Genomic DNA, 26,237 nt, shown 5'->3' with positions numbered 1-26,237 from the left:
CCAGGAGCAGCTGGCTCTGCTCCTTTCCTTGGGTGTCCCATTTCTGCAGAGGGCAAGGTGAAACTGGCAAGGGATTGATACAAAACAGGAGGCAGGTAGGAAATCTCCCAGCTTGGACAATTCCTTTTTGCTCATTGATGGCTGGTGCTGCTCCACTTACTATCAGGAAGACCTGGAAGCTAGTAAACACCCAGGGTGACATTTTCCCTAGGGCCGACTGACTTCTCTCATCTAGTGTCTGGCTGCTTGGTTTTTCCCAGCTTGAAGTTCCTCTTCTGCACCCTCAAACAGGTTTCCTAGGAGAGAGCAAATGAGGTTTTGTTGCGTGGGTTTGCTACTTAATCAATCAATTTTTGCAGAGAGGCATAGCCTGGCTCAGTTCTTTGAACTGGTCACTGCTTGCCCCTCTTAGGACAGGTGGTAGGCACTATTACAGGAAAGTTATTCACTGAGTACCTCTATTGTGTCAAGGCACAGGTGTCTTTGATGTTCTCCAGTGTTTTGTGCTGCTGCATGGGGTAGGCCTCTGTGAGATCACTTTGTTGGCAAGATGTCAAAGGGAGGCCTCTGTGAGGTTATTGACTCTACTTCTCCAGCAGGCCAAACTAATAGCTAAGCAGAGGTTTCTGATGTAAAACCACTGAGCTCAGCCGCATTGTTCTGTAAGAATACCAGGTTCAAGGTGCATCAAGGTGATACAGTGTATTCTGTGACCCCTGGTGGCAACATGTAGGGGGTGCACAGGGGTGCACATGCACCCACTGAGAGTGCTGGTGCACCCCCTGAATGGCTGTACTCCCTTGTTGGGCAGTGTGCAGAAGGGACAGGTGGGAGTGCCGGTGCCCCACCGAGAGCGCTGACTGGGGAGTGGGAGTGCTGGATATAGTGCTGTGGCTGTTTCCGAGTTGGTGAGTTTTGCCACGGTGGAACACCCTCCCATTCCCCAGTCACTGATTGGTCACTGGGGGGGCACATGCCCCCCTGACTAAGGTGGCACCAATTGCCCATGGTGACCCTATGGCATAAATGCACCTGCACAACAGTAAAGTCCTTCTCCTGTGGGACTCTTGACCCTTCTGGTTTCTGAAACTAAACAGCAGGCTTTTCACTGCTTAGGAAGATCAAACTAAGAGGAATAGTTTCCCCTTTCTATTGGAGTAGCTATCATGGATATTAATCTCTGGTAGTGAAGTGACACATTATTATTCTTTGAGATGAGATGTGGCATGTAGAAGAAAATGAAGAAGAGGGAATGGATGTACTATGCATACCATGTGAAGGACGACTGGTTTCCCAGAAAGTAAAAGAACATCCACAGCACTGGTTTCCTCCCCTCTTTGATTCTTTTTAGGCAGGAGAGATAGCAGGCTTTTCTCCAGGATGTGAGGGAGGGCTGGAAGTGATCATCATCTCTCTTCTTTCCTGCTTCTGAGAGCAGGGATTTGACAAGCAAGTCTAAAAGTCCGTGGGCCAGATCTGGGCTGTGGTACCATGGGATCCCCATGGGTCTGGAAATTTGGCAGTGGGAAAGCAGTGCCACCACTCCCTTACTGACAAATCTCTAGACCCCAGCAGAGCCCCAGGTCCTGCACCCTGGATCTGGGACCTGATCCCAGTGTGTAGAGGTGGGTGGGGATGGCTCCAGGCCCCAATCCTGGCTGGAAAGAGTGGTGCCAGGCCCTAGGGACCCAATTCTAGCATGCAAGGGTGGTGGGGAGGTGGCAACGGGCCTCCAGGGCTCAATCCTGGCATGCAAGAGGAAGTGATACCAGACCCCCAAAGCCTGATCTAGCCTGCAGACAGGCCCCATGCCACTCATCTGGCCTGTAGAGTCAAAAGGTTGAGCACCACTGATCCAAAGTCATCAAAAATGTCACTAGACAACATGCCAAGTATTGCATGTAGTAAACTGTCATAGGATCCTTAATGCACATGTGGTGTTACTAAGTAACTGTAAAAAGTTACTGGATCTAGCAATACAATTGCCAAGTCAGCAACACTGCTGAGAGGAAGGTTTAAAGCAGTGATTTTCAGCTGGGGTCCAGTGGCATCTCTGGTGGGGGGGGAGGTGTGTACATTCTGCACAACATTAGCACTGCTATCAAATAGCAATCAAATTTGAAATCGAATTTCAAATAGGAATCCATTTGCTCACTGGCAGAGGGGTGGAGGTGGGAGCAGGGCTGAGCTGTGTGCAGCCTGGAAACAGTTGCTTGTGGTGAAGACAGGAGAGCGACCACCTGAGTTAGCCTAGCCTGGAAATGACAGTGTGAGTGGCCCCTGGTGTCCATGTAGGGCTGCAGGGTGGAGAAGCTGGGAAGAATGACCTGCCACTGGTTGCAAGGAAGTAGCACAGGGAGAAGCAGGAGCTGCAGGATAAGTGGGAGACAGACACGGAGACCAGGGTGGCAGACCAGGGAAAGCTAACACTGTCTGCCCAGGGCCAGGCTGGTAGTGGGTAGGAAGCTGGGGCTTGGGACTGTGTCCACACTGGGCATGAGGCTGAGCCCATTGGCACTAAGCAGATGCCACTAGGGCTCACTGTTCTGGAGGAAGCGTGGTACCCAGCTGACTACACACATGGGCTGACACCTCCAGGCCCGGACCAGCCCTGGCTCCCCTGACAGGTGGGACACAAATAGGGGAAGCAATTCCATACACAGCAGAGCCAGGACACTTGTCTTCCTGCCTGCCTCTGTGCAACCCCTTTTACTGCATTATGGGCAGTGCTGACTTGCCATACCTGCCCTGACTGCCGCTCACTCCCTGCTTGGGGTAAATGGCTGAATAAACCCCCTACTGCCCCCTCCACTGCAGCAGTGGAGCAGGGCCCTTCAGGTGGGAGGCAGGGAGGGGAGGATATTCCCCCTCCCTCTGGTGTCCAGTGGAGGGGGCAGTAGGGGGCTTATTCTGCCATTTGCCCCAAACAGAGAGTGAGCAGTGGCAGTGGTGGTTGGGATGGGCAGATCGCAGCTGCAGTCCCCTGGGGCAGTGGGGTAGAGGGGGGAATAACCTCTCTCTCTGCCCCCTCTGCCTTAGGGGCAATGCTGGCCTTGCTGCTGCAGCAGCAAGGGGGGAGTGCCCAGCAGACCTGGCTGCTGGTGGGACATTACAGGTTCCCTGCAGCTGAGGGCATGTTCTAGTGTCCCTGGCACCTGGCCTGAGCAACTGCAGGCACGTGCCTGTATTTCCTCAGCCCAGAGGGAATGTCTGTGCAGTTACAAATTGGTTCAACCTAGGCTGTTTAGACTAATCTGCAAAGATTTAATCAATTCAGGCTCCGGCTTTTTGAATGTCTGTCCCTAGCCTATAGGTTTGTCTAAACCACTCGGAGGACCAACCTTTTTTGGCAGGTATGCCACAAATTAAGTCCCCTGCCCCTCCAGTGTGCCACTCTGATTCCCTGCTGCTGCCCAATTTGCTGCTCTGCTTTCTTCTCCCCACCTTATGCTTCTGGGAGAATCTGCTTCTCTACTTTCTCCTCGCCTGCCACTGTGCTACCTGTCCCCTCCCTGATCTGCTATGTGCCCTACAGTGAGGCTGCCTGTGCCACTTGTGGTATATGTGCTGCAGGTTGGCCACCCTTTGCCTACAGCATCTTCAGACTGAGCTAGGGGATGCCACTATGAAGCAGGGCGTGCTAGACCACAGAACAGATGTAATGTGCCCCCCCACCCCAGAGTAGTGCTGGATGTATGCCAAAAGGCTTGTTGTCTCAGGTCAAATGAGGCCTTTCATTTTGATCATGGTGAAATGTTTCATTTTGATGGCAATCACTTTCCTTTTTATCTCCCTTTTTACTGTATTATCTTAAATTTTATAACAAGAAGTAATTTAAGCTTGAAAAATTGTTTTGTTTTGAAAATAAAACTAAATGCCTTCAACAATTTCAAGGATGGTTCTGTTTGTTTGTCCATTTTGTTTTGTATGAGTTGAGAAATTTGTTTGACTGGACCCTTTCTCACAACAGGTTTTGGTTTTGATAAATTGACATTTTCTAGTGCAACTCCCCCCTCCCCCCAACCCCCAACTTTCTGACTCACTCTATCACTTAATCCCAAATTTTCAAATATAAGCACGTTTTTTTGGTTCCTCTGTTTCTGAATGCCCAACTTGAGATGCATGCTAATTTTCACATGTGCAGAGAACTAGCAGCACCCTTCATTTGGTGATGTAGGAGCCCGTACTTCTAAAAATCAATAGGCAGCTCAATGTGGATACATGAAAACTGACAACCCCAAACCTCAGAGGCTATTTTGCAATTTTGTCCTTCCTGCCTTGCTGTAGAATCAATTAGGGCTCTATGACGGGTGATCAAGACTGTAGAGGAACTTTGTTCTTGAGTTCTCACCACTTGTCTTGGCGAGTCCAGCTGAAGGGACAGCGACCTCAGAATTAGACCAGTCATCAGTTCTGCTACCATTGGAATATACTGGTTACCAGGTCTCCACAAAAATAATTTTCACTTATTTATAACTTTAACCAGGTAAGTGGCTAGTTTACAGTGTATCTTGCCATATGCTTTTCAATTTAGCATATGGATAGAATTAAAGCAAAGGGTTGGGCAGATGAACAAACAGCATGAATGAAGGACAAAAAAGGTACCATAAGGATGGGCACAGTCTACTTAGATACTGTGACCCAACATCTGTCTTGGCTTTCACTTGCGCTGTAAATTCTTTAGTGCAGGAACTACATTGTTTGTAGAGGGTTTAGCACAATGAGATCCTGGGCTGGCTCTAGGTAAGGACAGACATAACAGTTAAATCACTTTAAATATGGAGTATTTCAGTCATGGATGTTCCTTGCCGTGCCCCCTGGCTATAGTGCTTCAAAATCATTACAGCTGCATGCAGTGGCATACACTCCAGCCAGGAGCTGCAACATGGGGATGTGGCACATCTCCCACAAAGAGGGTAAATAGAGAACAGAACTGTCCTCCCATCCACTCTGCCTCTGCTCTCCCAGAGCACTCCCTTGGTGGAAGCAGGAGACCAGATACAGAGAGGTATGCAGACATTGGAAGCTGGAGAGCAGGAATCCTTGCTCTGGCAGTGAGGTGCTCCAGGGGAGAGAAGGCAACAGGAAAAGGAGAGAGCACCAGCTGGTGCAGTGCTCCACTCAACCCACCCCTTTCGCCCGTGAAAGGAGAGGAAAGCAGAGAGGAAAGCATGGGATACTGGAGGATTGAGTCCTTCCCTGTTCTGCTCCAAAGATTGTACGTAAGTAACAAGAAGAACATTTTTTGAATCTCTGCTAAATAGTACTTGTTTACTTCATGTTAGTGTTAGAGTGTTTCCATCTTTTTGGGAACACTTCAAGGCTAAGTACAGACAGTCAAAAAGCCTGAGGCTGAATCAATTCAATCTCTACAGGTCAGTTTAAGCTGAGTTGATTGAACTGATAAGCAAGTGAACACACATTCACTTTTGATCCCAGAAACATGGCCACATGCCTGCAGTGGCCCAGGCCAGAAGTTGGGGGTGATAGAGCATGCCTCTGCTCAGCTGGAGCAGACAGCTTGGGTCAAGGCTGGTCTGCCCACCCTGCAAGGTGGGATATGCTGTGGAGGTGCAAAGCATCCTGGGATGCTGGAGGACTGTGAGTTAACTTGAATCTGAAGGGGATCTGGGGCAGCAGTTCAATAAACTGATTTAACCTAAATCAGTTAAGCCTGATACTACATCCATCCAGGTTTATCTTAAACCCGTTTAGCCATTTTGAATGTGGTTTATGTGCACTGAACTTCTGTTGTATTACAGATTTGAACCAGTTTCTGATCACTTGCAGTGGTTTTCGTGTAACTTCTGTTCCTAGCCCAAATGGCTTCCAGCTTCAGATATACCTGAAGCACTTCACATATTACATCTGTCCACACCCTGTGGCTTCAAGGCACTACCATAATATAAATCATTAATAATGAGTAAAAATAAGAATACCTGACCCCGTGTAACTCCAGAGCCAAAAGAGTTGCAGGGTATATCAGTCAGTATGAATGTGCAAGGTAGTAATTGCTGTCTTGCCAGTGCTGTGACTAGCTAGAATTGTTCTTTTTTATCATAGCCAATCAGGGGTTCTCCCAGTAGGCAGAATGGAGCTCTCACTAATAAGGCTCTGGAGAGAGCTGTTTATCCTCATCATCCCCAAACCCGTCACCTCGGGCAAGCTCCTGTCACTTAGCAGAACATTGCTCTGTGTTTATTTTCCTTTTTTGTTTTTTGGGTTTTAAAAAATGTTTTCATTTTTTTTGTGTGGCAACAAGCCATTCTGCTATGCTACATATTATTTTTTTTAATCATCTGGTGTTTTCATTAGGTGTCCTGGTTCCAAAGTAACTAGAGGACAGATGAGGAGTTTATATTTCATGTCAGGCCAAGCCTTACCTAACCTCTGGCCTGTCTGTGGGCCATTCCCATATCAATGTATCCTGACCTAGGGCATGAACACCATGCGCCCCTGGAGGCTGGGGAGGCATGGAAACCACCGACAGGTGGTGTTGGCAGGGAGCACCCACAGGTGGCCATGGCGGTGTTGCCAGTGGTGGGGAAGGGAGGTGGCAAGCTGGCAGCACTGGTGGTAGCTAGCGGCAATTGAGGACTGCCTGCAGATGCCACCAGCAGTGTCCGTGGTGGTGGCGGCGGGTGGCGAGTGGTGACTGCTTGCAGGCGCTGCTGGCAGCGTTGGTGGTGCTTTTTGCAGGGGGTGTATTGCCAAGCTCAGGGTGGACGTGCACCCGTGACCACCCCCTACGTGTCACCAGTGACCTAGGGGCTGCCAAGGGAATAGCGCTTCCATCTTGGTTTAGTTTTAGCCCTGAGCCTGCTAGGATGTTCCCAACTGCCAACTCCACGAATGCTTAGTAGGACATGTTTAATCTGTATAGCAGGGTGATGCAGTGTTACATGGATTCTGTGAAATGTATTTGTTTTGTCCCATTATTGGTACTGAAATAGTTGAATAATTTAGTTTCAATAATCCAGCTAGTTGAGGTGATATTTATTTTAGGTACTTATCTCCGCCACCAGTCTGAATGCCTCACTGTCTTCCATGTGCTTATCCTCACAATATTTTTTGAAGAGGTAGGGAAATGCTATTGTACCCTTTTGTTAGAGAGGGAAGCTGGGCTTTGAGCCCTGGGGCTTTTCAAGGGTTTAAAATCAATATGTGTTATGCATCTCAATAGCTGTAAAAATCTCTCCTAGAGAGATACAAAGCCCAGATCCTCAAAGGTGCCTGATTTTTAATTTATTTAAATCCCCTCCTTTGAGAATCTAGATCTACGTGAATTACCCAAAGCTTCCACAGAAGTCAATGGGAACATCAAATGTTCAGTGTGGTCTCAGGACACCGTTATCATGTAGCAAGACTATGCTTCACAGCAAGCATTGCTCAAGGCCAGAATTGGTCAGGGAAAACATTGTCATAGACACTGATGACCATGTTGAATCAAGGTAAAAGCCCTGCTCCAGAGTCTTGGATAGGAGAGAGAAAGGTGGCCAGGGAAGGGAGGCTTCTGTCCTCTCTCCGGGGTCCTGGATGATAAAGGAAAAAAAGTTGAACTTAGGTTTTTTTTTCCCCATCTGCACCTAATGCAACTTTTCTGACTCAAGCCATGAAGGTCAAAGAAAGAGTCCCGGAAGGAGCATTTAAATATTTCATAACCTTAAAAAGGCATTGCTGTAGAAATGCCCTTTTTTTTACATTTGAAAACCATGGTGACCTTATCCCTCCCCTTCTCTGTGTCCCGTCTAAACAACTCTATGTTATCTATCCATCTACCCACCCACAGGCTGGAATACATTTGCATAAATCATTCATCAAATACGTTTGAATAATGAACACGTATGCAAAAGTCTGTTCATGGATAATTCATTGAAAAAGTTGTTTGCTGAAAATAGTTCACTGAGCTCCAGCTGAGATGCTCTCAAAACAGGTCCTAAGAGAAGAGGAGGTCAGCTCTCCATTGTACAATTGATCTCTCTTCCTGCCTCCAAATGGTATAATGAGTGAATGTGCAGGAGGGAGTTTGAAGGATGGGGCTGTCTGGGGAGCTTTCTTTGATGTGGGCTTTGAAGTGTCCCATATTCTACTTCACAGATGTAACCTTAGAGATGGAAATAACCTACTAGGCCATCTAGTCCTTCCTCCTGCTAGCAGAGCATGTTTCTCTACTGGCTAGTACATAGCGGATGTTTTTCTTAGCTTCATCTTGATGAGACTCCCATAACATGCCTTGGGAGATTATGCCAATGGTATTGAGAAGTTTGCCCTGATCCTTATCTTAAATTTTCCCCGTTCACTTAATCCTGTTATTCCCAATTAGATGTCTCGGTACCAGCTCTAAAGAATTTCTCTTCTTGGTTGGCATCTACAAGCTTCTGATAATTGCAGTGTGTTTTCAAATTCCCACTGTCCTTAGGCATCATTTAAGTTAAGCTGTATGTTTTGCTCTTTCCTTAATTCTTATAAAAATGGATCCCTCTAGGCTCATAATAATTTTTGCTGCTCTTTTCTGGACTCCCTCCAAGTTGTCAGTAACTTTCTAGGAATGTGGAATCTATTAGTCAATACAATATTCCAGATGCTGTGACTGGCCTTTGACTCGAAAGGCTGGGGAGCCAGGAGAGGTCCTGGTTTAGAAGTGTCTTCTTCCAGCTACAGGAAATGTTCCCTGGAGGGGAGTCTCGGGCTCTGAACCCACCAGATGGTATTTCTCTAGGGACTGAGGGAGTCTGAGGCTTGAGAAAGGACTGACAAACATCATAGTTCTGGTCCATCCCAAGTGCTGAAGATGGGGCAATGCTGCTTAAAGCTACGCATCTCATCAGCATTCAATTTGCTGGGCCAAATACCACAATATTGTCTTGTAATTACTGCAGAGAAGTTGCTTTCTTACATATAATATAGCACATCCACCACATTTCTCAATACCTGTCTTACTGGATGCATTAGAAAAGAGATGGAGAGTGGAGTATCTACTGGCCCTTTGTCTTCATATCACTGAGACTGATGAGTTAATGTTGCACTCCCACAAAGACATAAGCACCCAGGTACTAGCACCGATCAATTGTTATGCATCTTACCCATTGCAAAATCTCTGCTGCCATTGTAAGCGCAGAGAAGAGACTGTCACTATGGAAACCACTGGGGAGCTATACATTATATCCCACTTCAGACTTATTTCAAGGAAGCCTTTTTTTAATGCTGCTGATGGGCCTGTTATTGTAATAACAATAATCTTACTTCTAAAGTACCCCCACCCATGTTCCTCCCCACTCTACCCGAGGCACTTGGGTAAGATTGCAAGGAAATTGAATACACAGTTAAATTAGCACAATGAAACCCAATAAGAACCCAAATAAGCTAGTATTATCAAAAAAAATGGAGGGGTAGGTCCCCTAAAGGGGGCCACTACTTAAAACTGAAGAAAAACAAACCCAGAAGTAATATTTTCAGATGGTTGTTGTGGGTGCGGAGAGAAAGAAACTATAGGAGAGAAAGAAAGAGGTAGAGTACTGGTGCACTGGGAGAAAACAGTCAAGTCAGTGAATAGATGAGAAAAAAGGAAATGGAGGAAAAGAAATATCTTAAATACAGAGTTAAGGAAGCTAACCAGAATGATCACTACAGAGAGCATTGAAGAAACTTCCTAGAGGCACGTTCAGAGACTTGCATTTGAGACACTGAATATCCCAGCTGGATGTTCATTCTTACAGCTTCCACTTTTTAAGGATAAAAATGGAAAATACTGTCAAGGTACTGATGTACTACTTAAGTGTGAGAATGAATACTTCTGTGCATTAATAGACAGGTCCCCAGCAAGAGATGAACTACAGTTTGATCCAGAAAAAGAACCCAGCACAAAATAGGACAGTAATACTGACTGTATGTTTCAGCTTCACTTCTTCTTAACAGTGACAGAATGAAAAAGCATTGGGTCTTGGCTATATCTTACCAACACTGCTGAAGAGTAAAGATATGAATTTAATTAGCTGGCTTCAGACAGTTGGGAAATGGATCATGTTTCAGAATATAGGAAAAAAAGGGTTACATTGTCCAATTTTCAAAAAAGAAGAAAGAACAATCAGTGTGCTGACACCATAGAGAAATACTACTGCTATTTTATTCCTGGGGAAAGGGATTACAATAATACTGTTGAACAAATGGAAATGCTGTCTCAGCCCACAAGAGATAGTTACTGCAGTTTTCATGTAGGCTGATCCACTATCCAAGCACACGCACACTCTCTCTCTCTCTCTCTCTCTCTCTCTCTCTGTATATGCTTTGAAGTACATAAATGCTTTGTGGATTGTTACTGAAAAATTACAAGAGCAACAGAAGGAAGTTAACATTGCATTTATAGACTTGTAGCCACTTTTGACTGAGTTCATTAGTCAGTACTGTGGTTTCTGCTATACCAATAAAGGTCCTAAGGACTTAGCATACCTAGAGGAAGGTGGGGTAGGTTGGCCCTTTAAAGACTAAGTGGTTCAGAGAGGCATAAGTTTTCATAGGCAACAGCTTACTTCACCAGATGCTACTGACACAGCTGACTACCTCTCTCATGCCTACTGGAGGAACTTTACTGTGGTAGTTAGCTATGTGAAAGCAATGTTTATATTATGGATTTGTTTTCAGTAAAATCAGGAACACACCAGAAATTTGTTATCTCAGCAATGTTATTTAACATTTCAATTGACTGTCTGATGGCAAAGCTAACTGAGGGCAAAATAGGAGGCGAAAAATTTAAGGAAACATTGTAAATCTTTCTTGCATATATGGATTGTCATGCTTGGAGAGATTGTCAAGCACGGACAGCTAGGGTTGGAAGAGTTAAAAAATGGAAACATCACTAAGTGCTCCCTGGCAGTGTAGACATGCCCTTAAGGTGAAAAGTAATAAAACCAAAGCTATGCATGCCCTCTATAAAACAGAAGCAACTGACCTGCTGAAATTGCGGGTAGATGGCGGAAGCATTGCATGGGTTAATAGCTTTCCCCAGCTGGGTAGTCTGGTGTCAGCAGCTGGTTTTATAAGTGAAGTCACACTTTGGATTAGTCATGCGTCAGTGGCGTTTCAGGGTCTTTGAAGGCCTCCATTTGGGCAGTGGGATGTCAGCATAACAATTAAGGCATGACTGTTCCATGTGGTGGTGATGACAGCTCTGTTATGTAGGGGAGAAATGTAGCTATTAAAAACACCTGCAGGGAAGAAATGAAGCAACTTCCAATGTCAAACATGTAATATTCTCTGCCACAGGTATATCACAAATGAGGAGGTGCTTAGACTATCGTGGCATATGGCAGTCTCCTGCCAGTTGAAGGCTAGAAGATGGCAGTACTGAACTCATGGTCAATGTGCAGAAGGTTTGTGTGCTCCTACAGAAGGTCTTTGGAGCTGGAGATGAAGGAAACAGAGCACAGTATCAGCTATAAATACAGTAGGAAGATATGATTCTGAGATTTTTAAGAACCCCTAATTGTCCTATGACAATTCGGATCCCTTGACAAACAGCTGAAAAGCCTTATGGACCTTCTGCTGTTTCTGCCACTTGGAAGTGGAGATGAGTGAAGCAAAGAATATGCTAGTGGTGGGGTAAAGTGTGCAATATCCCACACCCCAGCAGATGCCACAGTCAAAGCTGTCATAGGCTGGCCTTGGGCATAATGGCAGAACTTCCAGATGGCAGGCTGTCCCAGGTACTTGCCTGGAGGAGGCGCACAGAGACGGTGGGTTTTCAAAAGAACCAGGGTCTGCAGCTCTTTACAGAACACGGGTGGGGCAGCTGAGAATCAGTCTGATGCTTTTTGGCTTTCATGGCCTCAACCCATCCAGGCTGCTTCATGTCAAACCTTTCACCCTTACTTCACCCCCAGCTTCCTTCCTCTCTTCCCCACCCCCCAAGTAAACCTGTGGACTAGCAGTATTCAGAACTAAAATATGTGAAGACAAACAACCCTCAGCCAACATGCAGAACCTACTACACCAACCACATTGCCTATTTGATGTACTTGACTATCCAATGCCTTCTATGTCTAACGTCTTATCTAAGGCTGGCTGGCAGTCACTTAGAGGCTCTCTACCTCTTTTACTGATCTCTAAAGTGCCATGTACACTATGGGCAGAATTCTGTTTCACCTAGTGGATAACCGAAGGGAAGCATGCAATGGACTCTGAGTTACCTGACTACAGTGAAGGAATGATTTCGTTACACCCCCTGCCTCACCCCTGCCCTGGGTATGTAAGTGCCCTCATTAGAGGAATAGGAAGATACCTCCAGAATATGATTCTATTCCTATAACAGAGGTACTTCTTGCACCCAGAGGGGCAATATAATTATTTCTGCACTTCAGTTGGGTGGCTTAGAATTGTTTGCAAGCTGCACTTTGATCATCTGCTGGGGAAGAAACAGAATTCTTCCCTACTAGCACTGAATAACTGTGAAATCACAGCAATGACGTTTGGGGATGAGATCAACTATACAGCCTTATCCAATAACTCCAGTAATTCAAACCCTTGGAGGACAAAGTCAGACATGCCAGCAATATACTTGGGAACTTCAAAGCAAAAGCAGAGACTCGGTTACACTGAAAGCTCCAGTGAGGACCATTATAGATAGTTGAACCCAGGCTAAATAAAGCAAAGGATCATGCATCTCTGTGCAGTGCAGTCTCAATCCCCAAAGCAGACTGGAATCCAGACTGGAACTTACCTGGTACTGGCTCTGTTGTCTGAATGCCAGAGGAACTGGAAAGTCTCCATCCTACAACAGATTTTCCCTTCTGTAGGTGGGGATGAGGAATGAGTGAACTAGTGCTGTGATGACTTCTTGAGAAGGAATAGGCCCAGTCACAGATAGGATAGTCCAAGGCCTGAGATTAAATATCAAAACAAGTCTCCCACCTATGTATTCCCTTCCATCATGATTTCCTGTCAGTCCTCTTGGTGATTTTTATTGATAAGCTTGGTTAATTACCACTTCATCATTATTTATAATTATGCCTGGAGTGTGCTGTTTAAATTGTAAACTCCCTGGACCAGAGACTTTGTTGCTGCATATAGCAACACCATGGAGTCCCAATCATGGTTAGAGTCTGCAAGAATTTCTGGAAGCAGTACTAATTAAATGTATGATTACTAATGAATCAATGATAATGCTACTGGTGAGAGCTGTTTTCATAAACATAAAAGGCACCAGTCCTCCCCTGAGGAACCTCATAATCCAGTTTTAAGCAACTAGCCAGCCATGGAAAAAAGAAAGGGAGGTGGATACAAAAGGAGGGTGAGGATTACTATAATAAGAATACATGCTTATTCACATTCATCTGTACATGCCTGTCTCCTGCTGGCTTTTATTGATGTTTGTCTCCAGATTCCTCCTCTCTCATTTATTGCTTCCTTTCAGCAGGATGGGGAGACCAATGTGGCTTAGAGTTTCCTAATGGGAGCAATGGGACCCACAAGAAAGGTTTGAATGGGAGATACGGTGGAGGTCATGCTAAGCCTGGGGGGAAGAGGGAAGGGGAAGAGGGAATGGAAGAAGGTAACCAAGCAGGTGTGGGAGAAGGTCAGCATAAGGAGAAGGGCTATTGTCCTTATGTAACACATGGGATCAGGACTGCAGGCTGGGGGCAGCAACATCTAAGCTTAGGAAGGCAAGTGCAGGAGCTGAACGTTATCCAGTACCCAAGAGGGAGCTACCAAAGGTTAACAAGTGGAGGTTATCAAAAGCTGTGATGGTGTAGTCAGGAGGTGGACAGGACAAGATCATTGCAGTAGCACTGTGGGCAGAAAAAACCTCTTCATTTTAATTTTTTTGTTCCGTAAACAGCATAATGACCCCTGTGCCTATTTCATACTCCTGTGTCTCCTAATGGGTGAGCTGGTTGAGAAAGGTGGTGAGCAGAGAATGGAAGCAGGTAATAACCAGCCAATAGCCGGTTTGGGATATCTCTGCCACTATATTCTTCTCTGGGCACCAATATGCTTCCAAAAGTGCTGCCTGGTACAGCTGTCTCACATACTTTCCTCTTATTCACTGAGATTCCCAATTCTTCATTTTTCTACCTTCTTTGCCAGTTCCTCTCCCAAGAGCCAAAGGGTCATCCCTTCTTTCCACTGCAGGCCATTCTACCTTTGGATTTATTAGGAGCTCTAAGGGGATCTTTTTCATGCCCCATCTGACCGTAGGGAGAGAAGTGAATTTGATTTCTGCTCCTTGCGGAGAAAGGAGAGGAAGCGCAGGGGTAAATTGGTGGGTTACCCAGGCTGCACGATACATACTGTTCATATATCCTTCTCTCCCCCTTATCCTTTAAATCTTGAATAACTCAGCATTGCCTAAAGAAGAGAGAAGCATGGAGGGACCAATGCTGGAAGAGTCATTCAGAAACACCCTGTTGTTATAGGAATGGACAAAGTAATCTCAGCAAAAGCAACCTCCTCAGGCTCACCAGCTGTCTCAAGGTCTCTGTTAAACCCAGGCCTGGGGGATTTTAATGCTTGTTCCCATCTCCTCTGTCAGCAGCCTGCCCCCCACTACAGATCTGAGACTTGCCCTGATTTTTCTCCTACCCACTGGAAAGCAAAACTTCAGTAATGCTCATCAATAACAGCCCTGGTTTTATGCAGAGGTGACAAGTGCAGACAGTGAGCTGGAGGGAATGTAGAAAACAGCCATTATTCTTCATGTAGACCACATCAAAGCCAAGCCTCAAGCGAAGGAGGGGAAGAGAGAGAAGTTGTCTTCCCGCACTGAGGCAGTGTGGGGAGAGTAGTGCTTGTTTTTGCTAGAGTTTGGCAGGAGATATTTGGCCTTTGGCTTGTAGCACAGCAGTGAAGCTTACCATGACCCAGACAATCTGGGCTGCCAGATACGGGGGATCCTCAGAGTTCTGTCAGGCGCATACAAAATGGGATCTTTTGGGAGGAAATGAAGTACTCCATTCCCATCAGATCAGTATTAACCTCTTGAAGTTTGAAGGGGGCATAGGAACTCCTCCAAGTTTATCCTCCCATTTGCAAACAGAATCCAAAACTTCAACAGACCCACCTGACTCCTTACATGAAAAAAAAGCTTATCTATTCCTGCAGAAAGCAAAAACAGCCCGGACACAGCTAATAAATAAATCAGGTTTAATCACGAACCATATACATATTTATAGAGGGTGAAAGACATAGGAATACAGGGAGTTACCATGGCACCAAGAGTCCAACAATTGTGTATTTTACCATAGTACAGTACAAAACAGGGATGGGATGGGCAGGTAAAGGTGGGACTTTGGCTCTCAGAAGCTATTTCTAGGAAATGCTGATCATTCTTTGTCATCTGTCAGGTTACAAAATGTAGTTTGTTTGGAGCTGTGAGCTAGCTCAGCAAGACAGGATGGGGAAGGTCAGACCATACGAGGGGTGGTATGAGGTATATAGAACACACTCATGGGAAGAATTTGTGCTCTGTAGCTACTTACAGGTTTAGGATTACATTCTGCCCACTGTTGTGTACACACAGTTCCCATTTATGTCAGTGGGAGTGGCACGCATGTATCTCAGGGAATAAATATATTTGGCTATTTGAGAGCACACATGGTCCCAGCACAACAAGCAAGAGATGCTAAAGCAGAAAGGACAGGGAGTCAGCTAAAGGACAGGGACATGAGAGGAAGAGAAAAGAATGATTCCACCCTAAGTTAATCACAGTGATGAAATGCATTCCTGGACATGAGAGCCACCACAACATGTATGCTCTCAAGGACGTAAGGGGGGCATGTGCATATTAATGTGATGTAATAAACTTCGATGCTTATTGCACTGGAGTTTATTGCTCCCAGGCACGTGCGTCTCAGACTGTAGCATGTTGAGCCAGGTCAGAGCAGCCCTCGCCAATAGGAGGCCTTGTGGGGCCAGCCTGGGGCTGCTCTCCCCAGCTCAACATGCTGTAGAGAGGCCGGCTGGGGCACAAGGGTGCTCCATTGTGGGGCTAGTTGGCAGGCAGCCCCTGCAATGAAGTAACTTTCTGCTCCAGCCAGCCGGGGCAGTGTCCACATGTGTGCTGCTGTTGGGTAAAGAACTCCACATCAGGATAGTACTTGGATTTACAAATACTACCTTCCTGCTTTTACTCCAGCCTAATAGGGCTGCATGTGTAGACACACAATGTTTACTGTAGCACTAATTAGTCTACTCCGCAGTAAAAAACTCCTCTAGATGTGCCCAAATACATGAATTCTCCATAGGCCTGTGTCTACCGTCTGCTCAGAGGCAAACACTACTGACTAAAAAGGAAAACTCTGAATTGGAGGACTGGATGTGTTTTAAAAGAAGAAATAATTGAAAAGATGGGTCTAGGTAAAGTTGGTCCCAAATCAATGCCCGATATCCAATTGCTCATGAATTTTGGGGGAAGAAGGTCCAAACTCTGTCTTCAAACCAAAATTCACATCTGCTCCATCTCTATTGTGAAAGACAGATGGAAGGAACTGTTGCAGTTGTAAGTAGGTAGGACACAGCTGCTGTTTATACAAAAGTATTCAGAGTCTATGTGACAGGTCTGTGCTGTTTCAAGAAACAATAATACGTGAGGCGAGCAAAGCAGTCAGATGTGCTGGCTTTACAGTACAACAATTTCACTTTCAATTACTGTACATATTATGCAACTTTACAACTGAAAATCACTTGGCAGTTCTAAAACATAGCAGTAGATACTGCTTTAATTTGAAAAGCACAATTGCCATCTGCTTTTGCTTGGACAGGGGGAACAAAACAAAACTGAAGCTATAATACAAAAGAATGTTTGTTTTGATGACTATTAGGAAGTAATATTGCCACAGCAAAATCACATCCCTAGGTCTTCTAAGCTTCCCCAAACCAGAGGTCCTCTCAACGGCAAGTCAGAATCACACATCCACATATAGAATACTCTCTCAGTCTGGGAAACATTTGCTAATACCCTTGCTCTTGGAGCAAAGGCAGGAGATTAAATTGTACGTCTTGTTTTTGAAGAGTGCTCTGAAAAGAAAGCACACACCCATCTTTCTCTCACAGCAAAGGCTGTATGTTGGGTTGTTACTTTAAATTACATATACCTAATACTTTTTGTAGATGGGTAACCTATTTCCTGGGCAGGAATATGATTGAATCTTCTTTATGAGTCTGCATTCTTCAGACAAGAAAAAGGCAAAGGGAACTTAAATTACAAAACTGGAAAAACTAGCCATATCTCAGACATATGGTTTCTTTAACTATTTACAAGACTAGCTTGAAAGTTACTATTTACATTAGTGATGTTGTAGAGTTTCCAAGAAGACCTGTCCTCACTTCTGTGGTACGTGTCCCCCAAGAGGTGTGTGTCCCAAGAGCCCATTCTTGAGTTTTTCAAACTTTTTTTTTAAATAAGGCACTGCAAATACATGTAGTCTTTGCCCCAAACAGTGAGTCCCCTTCACTGGATACTGCATTTTTCCCTCTCTCTGGCCTGTCCTTCCCTAAGGACTTTTGATTTGATGTATTTCAGGTCACTGTTGACACTGGGCCGGCGAGCAAATGGAGAGATCATGCCATAGGCATCCATCTCTTTGACCCGGCGCATCCTGAAGGATTTTTGCTGGAAGGCATCCCCATACTGGATGGAAATTTTCCTGTGGAGGGCAGGACTCATCTCATGAGGTAGCTTGGCCATGCTAAAGAGGACATAGAACATTTCATCCACATTAGTGTTCTTCTTGGCTGAGACTTCAAAGTAAGCACAGTTCTCATCACTAGACACAAGGTCCTCCCCTTCATCTGAGCGCACTTTCCGGTAGATTTCACTGTGGTCATTCTTGTTGCCACAGATGACCATGGGCAGATCAGCTGACTCCTTGGTCTTGTTTTTCAGGCAGGATTTGACTTCAAGGATCTGTTTCTGGAGCCTCTTGACCTCATCAAAAGATTCCCTGTTGTCCAAACTGAAGACCAAGATGAAAACATCCCCTGCAATGAAAAGAGAAAACCAGAGGCGTTGTTCTTTAGAACTCACCTTGGAGCAGTCGATTTTAAAAAAAGTGGGTATCTTCCTCCCACCATGAGTTTATCTTTGCCATTGTTTTTCCTTTGATCTGATTAATTCTCTAAAGCACACTCATTTCACATCACCTTCTGACTCACCTTTCCCACTGTTAGCCCAGCCATATAGAGGTATTAGAGGCGCAGTATGACCTCAGTTTTATCCTGTTGTCTGTTCCTAAGGATGCATTTCACCCATTGGTGTTGCTCATTTGTACCCTTTTTGTAAACAAGCCTCTGTCTTAATTTTACTATGATATTTTTCTTTTTCCTTTTTATTTGCTATTGTGTGGTAATTTTTTAAGAGCAGAAAACTAGTAGCCCTAACTGTCTGAGCAGACCAGAAGTAGCTCAGTGCTCTGCTGCCATGTTATACGCTCAGGAAAAGTGGAAGACCAAAATAACCAAATGACAACGCTAAGAGACTTTTTCTTATACATACATAGGCTGACCGTATGGAAATCACAGAAATCTAGGACATCATCTGGGAAATCTGGGACACTGCCCTCCTTCTTTACTGGATTAATTGAGTCTGCTGGAGTGTGGTAATTACCACGCTCCAGCAGATTCCCACATCATGTGTATCAGTGTCCCTGTGCTGAAAAATGGTAGTGGGGGTGCTTTAACTAAAGCTCGTTTGGCGAGCTTTCATTCAAAGTGCACCCAGGAATATTAAGTATCACCTCAGAACATCATTGGATAACTGGTGGGTCATGAAATGAAGTTGGTGACAAACTTTGGCTCTGTTCACACCCTGATCACACCTTTGATCACACCCTGATTTTTAGTAGTGAGAAATGTACCACAGCTCCTACTGAACTTAACAGGGACTGTTGAAGAAGTTGCACTTTTAAAACCAGGCCTCAATTTTTCTCTGGTGTGCTTTTGTTTATTTTGGGTAATCACAGAATAAGGAGAAATCATAAGAGTGGGTACAACGTTAGAGAGTTCTTTTTTTTAATTGGAATTTCTAATGGTGGAAAATCAAGGAATCCTTTTAAACTACTTTACAAAATTCCTTCAATGTATACTTTTTACTTGCTTTTCATTGCTTGTGGCTACAGAAAAATATCTGGGGAGAGTCAGGAAAGAAAGTAGGCTTAGAAACTCAAATTTTGGAACTTTTCTGAGTTGCTTCCTGTGCAGTTCATACCCTTCCCGGTGATAGCTGAAGTGTTCCAGCTAGGAAAAGCCACTGGGAAAAAGGCATATCTTGGACCTTTAACATTAGGTCCCTCCAATTATCCAGCATTCCCAATAGATAGTTCTCTTTTTTTTTTTCATTTAGCATCTAGACTAGCAGACTCTTCAGAAAGAGTTGTGTCCAGGCTATAATTTTCAAATAGAGATAAGCAGCTGGGATCCTTGACCCACTACTCAACAGTAGGATACTTTCTTTACTCTGCTATGGGCAGCCCCTGTCTCACCTGTCAGTATGGACAGCCTCCTCATTGCAGGGAAAGGGTGATTCCCAGATGTGTCCAGGATGTCCAGCTGGTACATGTCTCCCCGGATGTTGTAAACCTTGCGATGAAAATCCTCAATGGTGGGAGTGTACTGGTCCTCAAACCGGCCGGTGAGAAAGCGTGAGACAATGGAGCTCTTCCCCACCCTGGAAGCTCCCAGCACAACCATGCGGTAGGAGTTCTTGGCTGGCACATTGAGGGTGCAATTCCCGCTGGACACAGTCTTCATCATTGCTTGGTGCTGGAACAGACAAAACAGAAACAGGAGGGGTTAGGATAAATATGAGGAGAAATCTCATGCACTTTAAATGGCTCTTTGCTGTAAGAGAGAAAGTCTGGTTCTTCTTAACAGATCAGTTGTCAGTAAGGAAATTACAGAAGTGGGAATAGCTTTGCTATCTCCCCGTGACTTCCAGAAATTTTTCTTAAACCTCATCAAAATGAAAACATTTACATTTGAAAATAAAGTCTTGAATTCCAATTTGTCATTTTGTTTAAACATGAAGGACTAGCTTTATTAGCTTGGCTTTAGCCAGGACTCCTCTTTTATTTTTATTTTTTTGGTCATATAACAGTTACCAGATTTTTGAAAAGAGAGGAGCTCTCATTTAGATTTCTAAATGAAGTATTCAGGTTTTCAGAAGTGTTCAGCAGCCTCACAGCTCCCATTTGATCTGGCCGCATAGTTTAGGTACTTAAACAGGACGTGCTCACTATAATCCCTTTCTGAGATCAATCAGAGACTCGAGTACAATGCTCAGATTTTGAAATCCTTGGACATTCAGCCTTTAAAAATCTGGCCCGAAGGGTCCTAAAACATTATCAAAGAGAATCACAGACAAAACTGACCCAGAAGAAGCCAAGTTCTAGGTTATAGCTACCAAATGATCTTTTTCTAATTGTGGAAGTAAATTATTGCCCACCATTTGTAACCTTCAATGTTCTGGATTCCTACCACCAAACCATCACCACTGGATCATTCGCAGTAAGATGGTCAGTGGAAGAAACAGCAAAAAGGCGAGTTTTATGTTTTGTGCTTGCATCACTCTTTACATACCCATGGACATCTGAGTTCAGGCAATCCTTGATTGAACTGAGCAACTGAAGAGAGGCAGGGGCAGGGAAGGAGGGAGAGGTTAGTATTCTTTTCTAACCAAAGACAAGATTTCTAGACAATGACCACTGAAGTGAGTCTAGAGACCCTGGAGATTACACATGGGCAGAACATAAAGATGCAGGAAACTCTGAGAGAAAAATCAGTATTCCACAGACATTTTTGATCTGTCAGGATCAAACACTCTGCGGACAGAAAAGAAAAATACAGGCCCGTTGTGAAAAACTAGTTGTTGTAGTGGCAGAGACATACTCAGATAGGGTTTGTTTTGGTTCTATAAATTTACAAAGGCAAAACCAAGTCCCTGCTGTGCTGTTTGTTTAATTGAATACTGTTAATTGGATGGTGGGTTTTAAATATTTGTATAAAATGAGTGATAACGTTTGGATTTACATCTGGATTCTGCCCTTTGCTTCGTGTGATTTTTTTTTTTCCCCCTCTCCCACCTTTATGTAATGGATATTATCTCAAGGGAAAACAATGCAAATCTTTTACTTTGCTTTGTGTTGTGAAGAACCAAAGCAGAAGCAAAGAAATAGCCAGGGCTAAATAAAGAAACCGCTAAGAAATCTAAGCCAGCATCCTTAACCAGCTTTGTGCTGTAGCCAAGGGCGACAACAGAACTTTCCTGTTTATTATTACTATTATTTACTGATCATTGACAGCATGTTCAGCCCTATGTGCAGCGCTGAAAAAAAATGTAGCGCTTGCCCCAAAGGAGTTTACCATCTAAATTAAACGTGGAGGGAATGACAGTTTAAATTACTCAGGCTGGACACTTGGAACATGACGTTGTACAAATATAGCAGGGGCCCAATCCAGTCTGTATGAAGGTCTGCCAGGGCAGATGGGCAGGATAGGGCCTGACGTCTGGACTGGATTCTCAGGATGTAATTTGGAACAGGTTGTACCTTTGGAGCTCATCAGTGCCAAGCCACTGATTTTCCTCAGTAACACCTATGCCCGATCACGTTCACTGGCCCTCTGTACTCGCCCTTGTGCACAGATGGGCAGGCTCTAGGGTCTGTATGCCAGGTGGAGAGATGGAGAGACCAAGGAGGAAGTTTTATTCCCCCTTCATTCTTTGCGCTGTGCTTATTAGGTAAAAAGCAAGGGAGTTGATTTTTTCCAGGTGAGCTGTATAGAAAACATTGATTTTATGCTACAGAAAGGATCCTGTGCTCTAAGAAATACCGAATTCTTGACTCTTTAAAGTGGCAAAGCTGTGATGATTTCAATGGAGCCATGCTGATTTACACCAAGTGAGGATTTGGCCCGATATTGCATCATAGTGGCACGAGAGCAGTTGGAGTGAATGCTGTAGAAGACAGCTGTGTTTTTTTAAATACGAGAGTCTCAAGGGTTTTTTTTATGGTACCCAGCAGAGGAGGCCTGATCATCAGTCTGCCTCTGGAAGACAACTTAATGCAAGTGATAATATTTTCTGAGAGGCGACCAAGTGCGCTGACTGAATCAAAAATATTCTGCCCATCATGAAAAACAGGCAGGTGAATGTCTCATCTTAACTGGTAGGAGGGTCGTGCTTCACAACACAGTCACCCGACGATGCGCATGCATATGAATCACCTCTTCTGTCTTGGAGCATGTGGTGGGAATGGTCTTTTTAGCTAGTACCTTTGAAGTGGCTGAAGTGTGTGACCACCTAAATGTAACCAACCGTATCGTGAAAAAAACTTAGGCTGCTGACCAGGGATGATCCACTGTGAGAAAAGAATAGTGGGAAAGAATAGTGGTGAGATAGACACTCCTAAGCTGATTTTCATAGGAAATACATAGGGCCAGATTTCCAAATGAACTCTGCAGGTTGTATTCATTTTGGGTACTAAACATTTGAAAAATCTGGCCCTGATTCGGATGCTGATCACTGAAAATATGAACCCTTCTGGAGAGTTAAGAACGGACTAAAGGCCAAAAGCGAACAAGTGACCTGGTTGAAAGAGGATTGTTTAGGTTTGGATCCAGTTGGGGAAAAAAAAACATGTCAGTTTTGTCTTTGATGCACTAGTTTTTAATACAGCTCTGTTTGGGAAGTGTCACTTTATTGATAACCCAGAGACTAAACTACCAGGGTCTCTGCCCTGGGTGGCAGTAGTGACATATGTGGCAATGGTAGCAGCTTCTGTTCTTGCATCTCCTCTAAGTGGATGCCTGGAGCTGGTACTGGATAATCCATTCCTATCAGCTTTCCCTCTTGAAATTGGACCAGCTCAGCTTTCTTCACTGAAATCAATCTATTATCCGTCCCGCTCACCCAGGGGGATTTCTGCTGCAGCTGGATGCAGTATACGTTTTAGGATGAATATGAAGGAAAAATTCCAAGGCTAATAATCCACAGAGCACTGTGTCTTGGGAACCAGGGAAAACCTTATTAGCTTAGGTCAGTTAACTAACTAGATAAAGCATGGTAGCAGTATGCTACTGGGAAATGCCTCATATACTGTCCACTTTTTATTTCTATCCAAACATGCAGGAGGAGCTCCATTTCCCCCCTTCCCTGGGCATGAAAGGTAGAATAAATTAACAACAACAACAACATCCTTTGCATTTCAATAATACTGAAATTTTCAAAGCTTTTAAATAAATTCCTCCTTCAGAGCAAAAGGCAAGTATTATCTTCATCCCTCATTTATGGATGGGGAGACAAAGGCACAGGGAGGTTCAAGGGCTTCTCCAAGGTCAAACAAATCAGGGCTGGGTACAAGACCTTATCTCCTGACTCTCTCACCACCCCCCATCCTAACTCTAATCCCTAGACCACGGTGCCTCCTCTCCTGAGCAAGACAAAACTGCATTGCATGTGCAAGCAGAGAGGTACATCTCATTCATAAGGCTTTGCCTGAGGGATGGCTGTGCCCTTAGGATCAGAGGAAGAGGTAGCTGCAGGCAGATCTTCCCTAACACAGTCAGATTTTATTCATTTAAATTGCAATCTTTTGGTTCCCTTGTGGTTACTCATTGAAGAGCCTCCCGCGCTTTCCTGCCTGCATTTTGTCTAGGGCACAGTAGCGTCTTTCAGCCCTTTGATGCCTGTAACCACCATTTATCTAATTGCCTCCATTGTAAGTCTGACTTGTAGGGTGCTGCAGTACCAGGAGTATGCATTTGCCCTTCAGGCCCCATGCAGGCTCCCTCTTTGCACCGCCACAGTAAAGCAAACCATTTTCCTCTCCCACCCTTAGAAAGAGACCAAATTCAAGCCCCCTGGGGACACAGAGGAGTCCAGCATTGGGAAAGATTAAAGGCAGGAAAGGGGAAATAGAAAGGGACCACATGGGCACGACTAAATAAAATAAAATCAATCAGAAGGGAACGAGAGGAACAAACAAACAATCACCAGCTGGTTTTAATCTACATCCTCCCTTCAAGTTTATTAAAGGTTTAAGAATAGATTAGGTCCCAGCTGTACCTTTAGCTCTGTGGACTGACTTAGGGATAACAAAACACTATATATGACTTGTACTTCTGTAGGCCTTTCCAGCCCAGGGTTCAAACCATTTTTGCAAAGGTAGGTAATTAAAATTACCCGCCTTACACAGAGGAAGAAACTGAGGCAAGCGGTGATTAAAGGACTCTCCTGATATCTAAGAGTGAGTCAGTGACAGGGTGAGGATCAAATACCAGGACTCCTGACTCCCACCACCTTGCCCTAATATTGAGCTAGGCTACTTTTTTCAAATTGAAGCCAGGAAGTGCATTCCTGCAGTGCTAGAGATTTAACTTAAATTTCAGTGAGGCATTGAACAAGCTGAACTTCTGCACCAGATTAGAGAAACAGAATGTAGATAGTAAACTTGCATCTAAACTTGCCCCGCAGAGCAATTACATTTTGGTTTTCAACACCTGAATGATGATTTGGGTATGTTCCCCTCTCCTGACCATCCATTAAACATACTCCAATGTGTCACTGGACATAGTAACCAGCCAGTGTACCTCCCTCTCTCTGTTTAGTAGCCCTAAATGGTGTACTGCATCTAGCTGAAAAGAAGCAAAGCAAGCTGCGTATAACAGACCCGGCAATAGTTAGAAAAGTCCTGGACTCCCTTTCATTTTCATGCACACCACTATTAATTTCTGTAATGTGTTTGTCTCCCGGCTACATTAATGTCTGGTTCGCTGTCACTCCCTTACCTTTCTTTCTTTGGAGGAAAAGTCCTGAATTGTAGTGCAGTTCCTGCAGCTGTCTGGATGATTTTTTATCAGAAGCTGTTGCTGCTGCTGAAAAGAGCTGCTGTTCTCCAGATCCCAAGTGGCTGAGCTGGGCTCAGTTTTTCAGCATCACTTTAACACCCTAAGTGGAAGGAGAAGGACTGGAGGGAGTGCTCCAGGGGATGGTCCCCTGGAGGATATTTACTGGATCAGAAGACTGACATGATCCAAAGTCAGGTTATAGAGCCACAGCAGCATTCCCCCTCTGATGAGATGTGCTCTTCTCCTGACAGTCTCAGTTCACGCTAAGGAAAAAAGCTGCCTCTTACTCCCACTTGCTTTTCTTGCAACTTGCAATTCATAGACTTGTTGGGGTGAAAGGGACCTCGGGTGCAACATCTAGCCCTTGAGGCTAGTGAGTACATTGAGCCGACCCATACTGCTTTTACATAACCTCAAAATAATAGATAAAGGGGAGTAATTCACAGTAAAAAGGCAGGCTTGAAAATTTCTTAAGACAGCAGATTTGAAAGTGCACCTCTCATTCCTGCAATACAAAAAAAGCCAGACAGAAAAAATGAACAGATTCTTTTTCCTGATCTGAGATTTCTTTTAAAAGTGTTCTCTTTCCCATCCAGAAGGGGCTTTTCTTTTCCTTTATATTTTATAATTTCTCTATTGATTCTTCCTCCCTGCCTCTCTCTTCCTCTCCCTCAGTAGCTGTTAAGTTGCAGCTTTTCTTTCTGTAGGACTCACAGATAATTGGCTCACTCCTCCTTCAAAGTCAGTGTCAGAGACAGTAGAGGGAGGGGTACAGACTACAGAGGAGGTGGGATCTAATGCTTAGTGAAAGTCCTTTTTACACGAAGTTCTTGGGCACTCCAAACCAGGAAGTCTCATCCTTCCTACAGGAGGCAAGCCTGTATGTGCATGTGGTGAGTGAGTGAGTGTGTGTGTCCACGTGCACATGCACGTGTATGTGCATGTGTGTGTGTGACAGAGAGAGAGTGCTATGATTCCTGTTATTGTACAGCCTGTAAATTCATGAGTTTTTTTCAAAGCACAGTTTTTCCCTTCTAATGTTTTACTGTTTTCTTTTAGAGAGAGCTGGGCTGATTCATTAACTAAACAGAGGTTTTCTGTCACTAATTTCTTGTCATCTTTTTCTGAGATATAACAAACTCTTGCCACCCAGAGACACTGCAGCTGTTAGGAATGCAGTTAGTTCTGATTAAGGACTAAGAATAAGTCTAAAAAACATTCAATGGTTTACAGTTATTACTGGGTGACAAAAGTTTCTTTTATTTTGGTGGGCAAACATAAAACTTGGGAAAAATATTGATTTAGATCAAAGTGAAACAGATTTTTTGGGGGGGCTGAGGGCGGGGTTCAACTTCGAAACTAAAAATATTCATTTTGGGACAACCCAAAACACTTCAGCCACTTCA

The 26,237-nt window shown here is 44.5% G+C and overlaps 1 protein-coding gene across 1 annotated transcript; it reads right to left on the bottom strand.

Annotated features, from left to right (window-relative positions):
- Positions 1-15,982: 15,982 nt before the first annotated feature.
- On the bottom strand, positions 15,983-25,550 carry RASD2 (RASD family member 2). The gene is made up of 3 exons (XM_019544821.1): positions 24,772-25,550; positions 19,470-19,749; positions 15,983-17,970 (listed from the first exon to the last, which is right to left on the bottom strand). The coding sequence occupies exons 2-3, from the start codon at positions 19,738-19,740 to the stop codon at positions 17,441-17,443; spliced, it is 801 nt and encodes a 266-aa protein (XP_019400366.1). The 5' UTR covers positions 19,741-19,749; positions 24,772-25,550; the 3' UTR covers positions 15,983-17,440.
- Positions 25,551-26,237: the final 687 nt, after the last annotated feature.

Source organism: Crocodylus porosus, unplaced genomic scaffold (genome assembly GCF_001723895.1).
Source record: "Crocodylus porosus isolate Cpor-Errol unplaced genomic scaffold, CroPor_comp1, whole genome shotgun sequence".
In the NCBI taxonomy this organism is placed as follows: domain Eukaryota; kingdom Metazoa; phylum Chordata; order Crocodylia; family Crocodylidae; genus Crocodylus; species Crocodylus porosus.
This window is presented reverse-complemented; position numbering and strand designations above follow the sequence as displayed.

Coding starts and splice junctions, on each gene's coding strand:
- RASD2 (XM_019544821.1), bottom strand. CDS start 19,740: ATGATGAAGACTGTGTCCAGCGGGAATTGCACCCTCAATGTGCCAGCC. Junction 17,971..19,469: donor GAGGCTGTCCATACTGACAG/GTGAGACAGGGG, acceptor TTTTCATTGCAG/GGGATGTTTTCATCTTGGTC.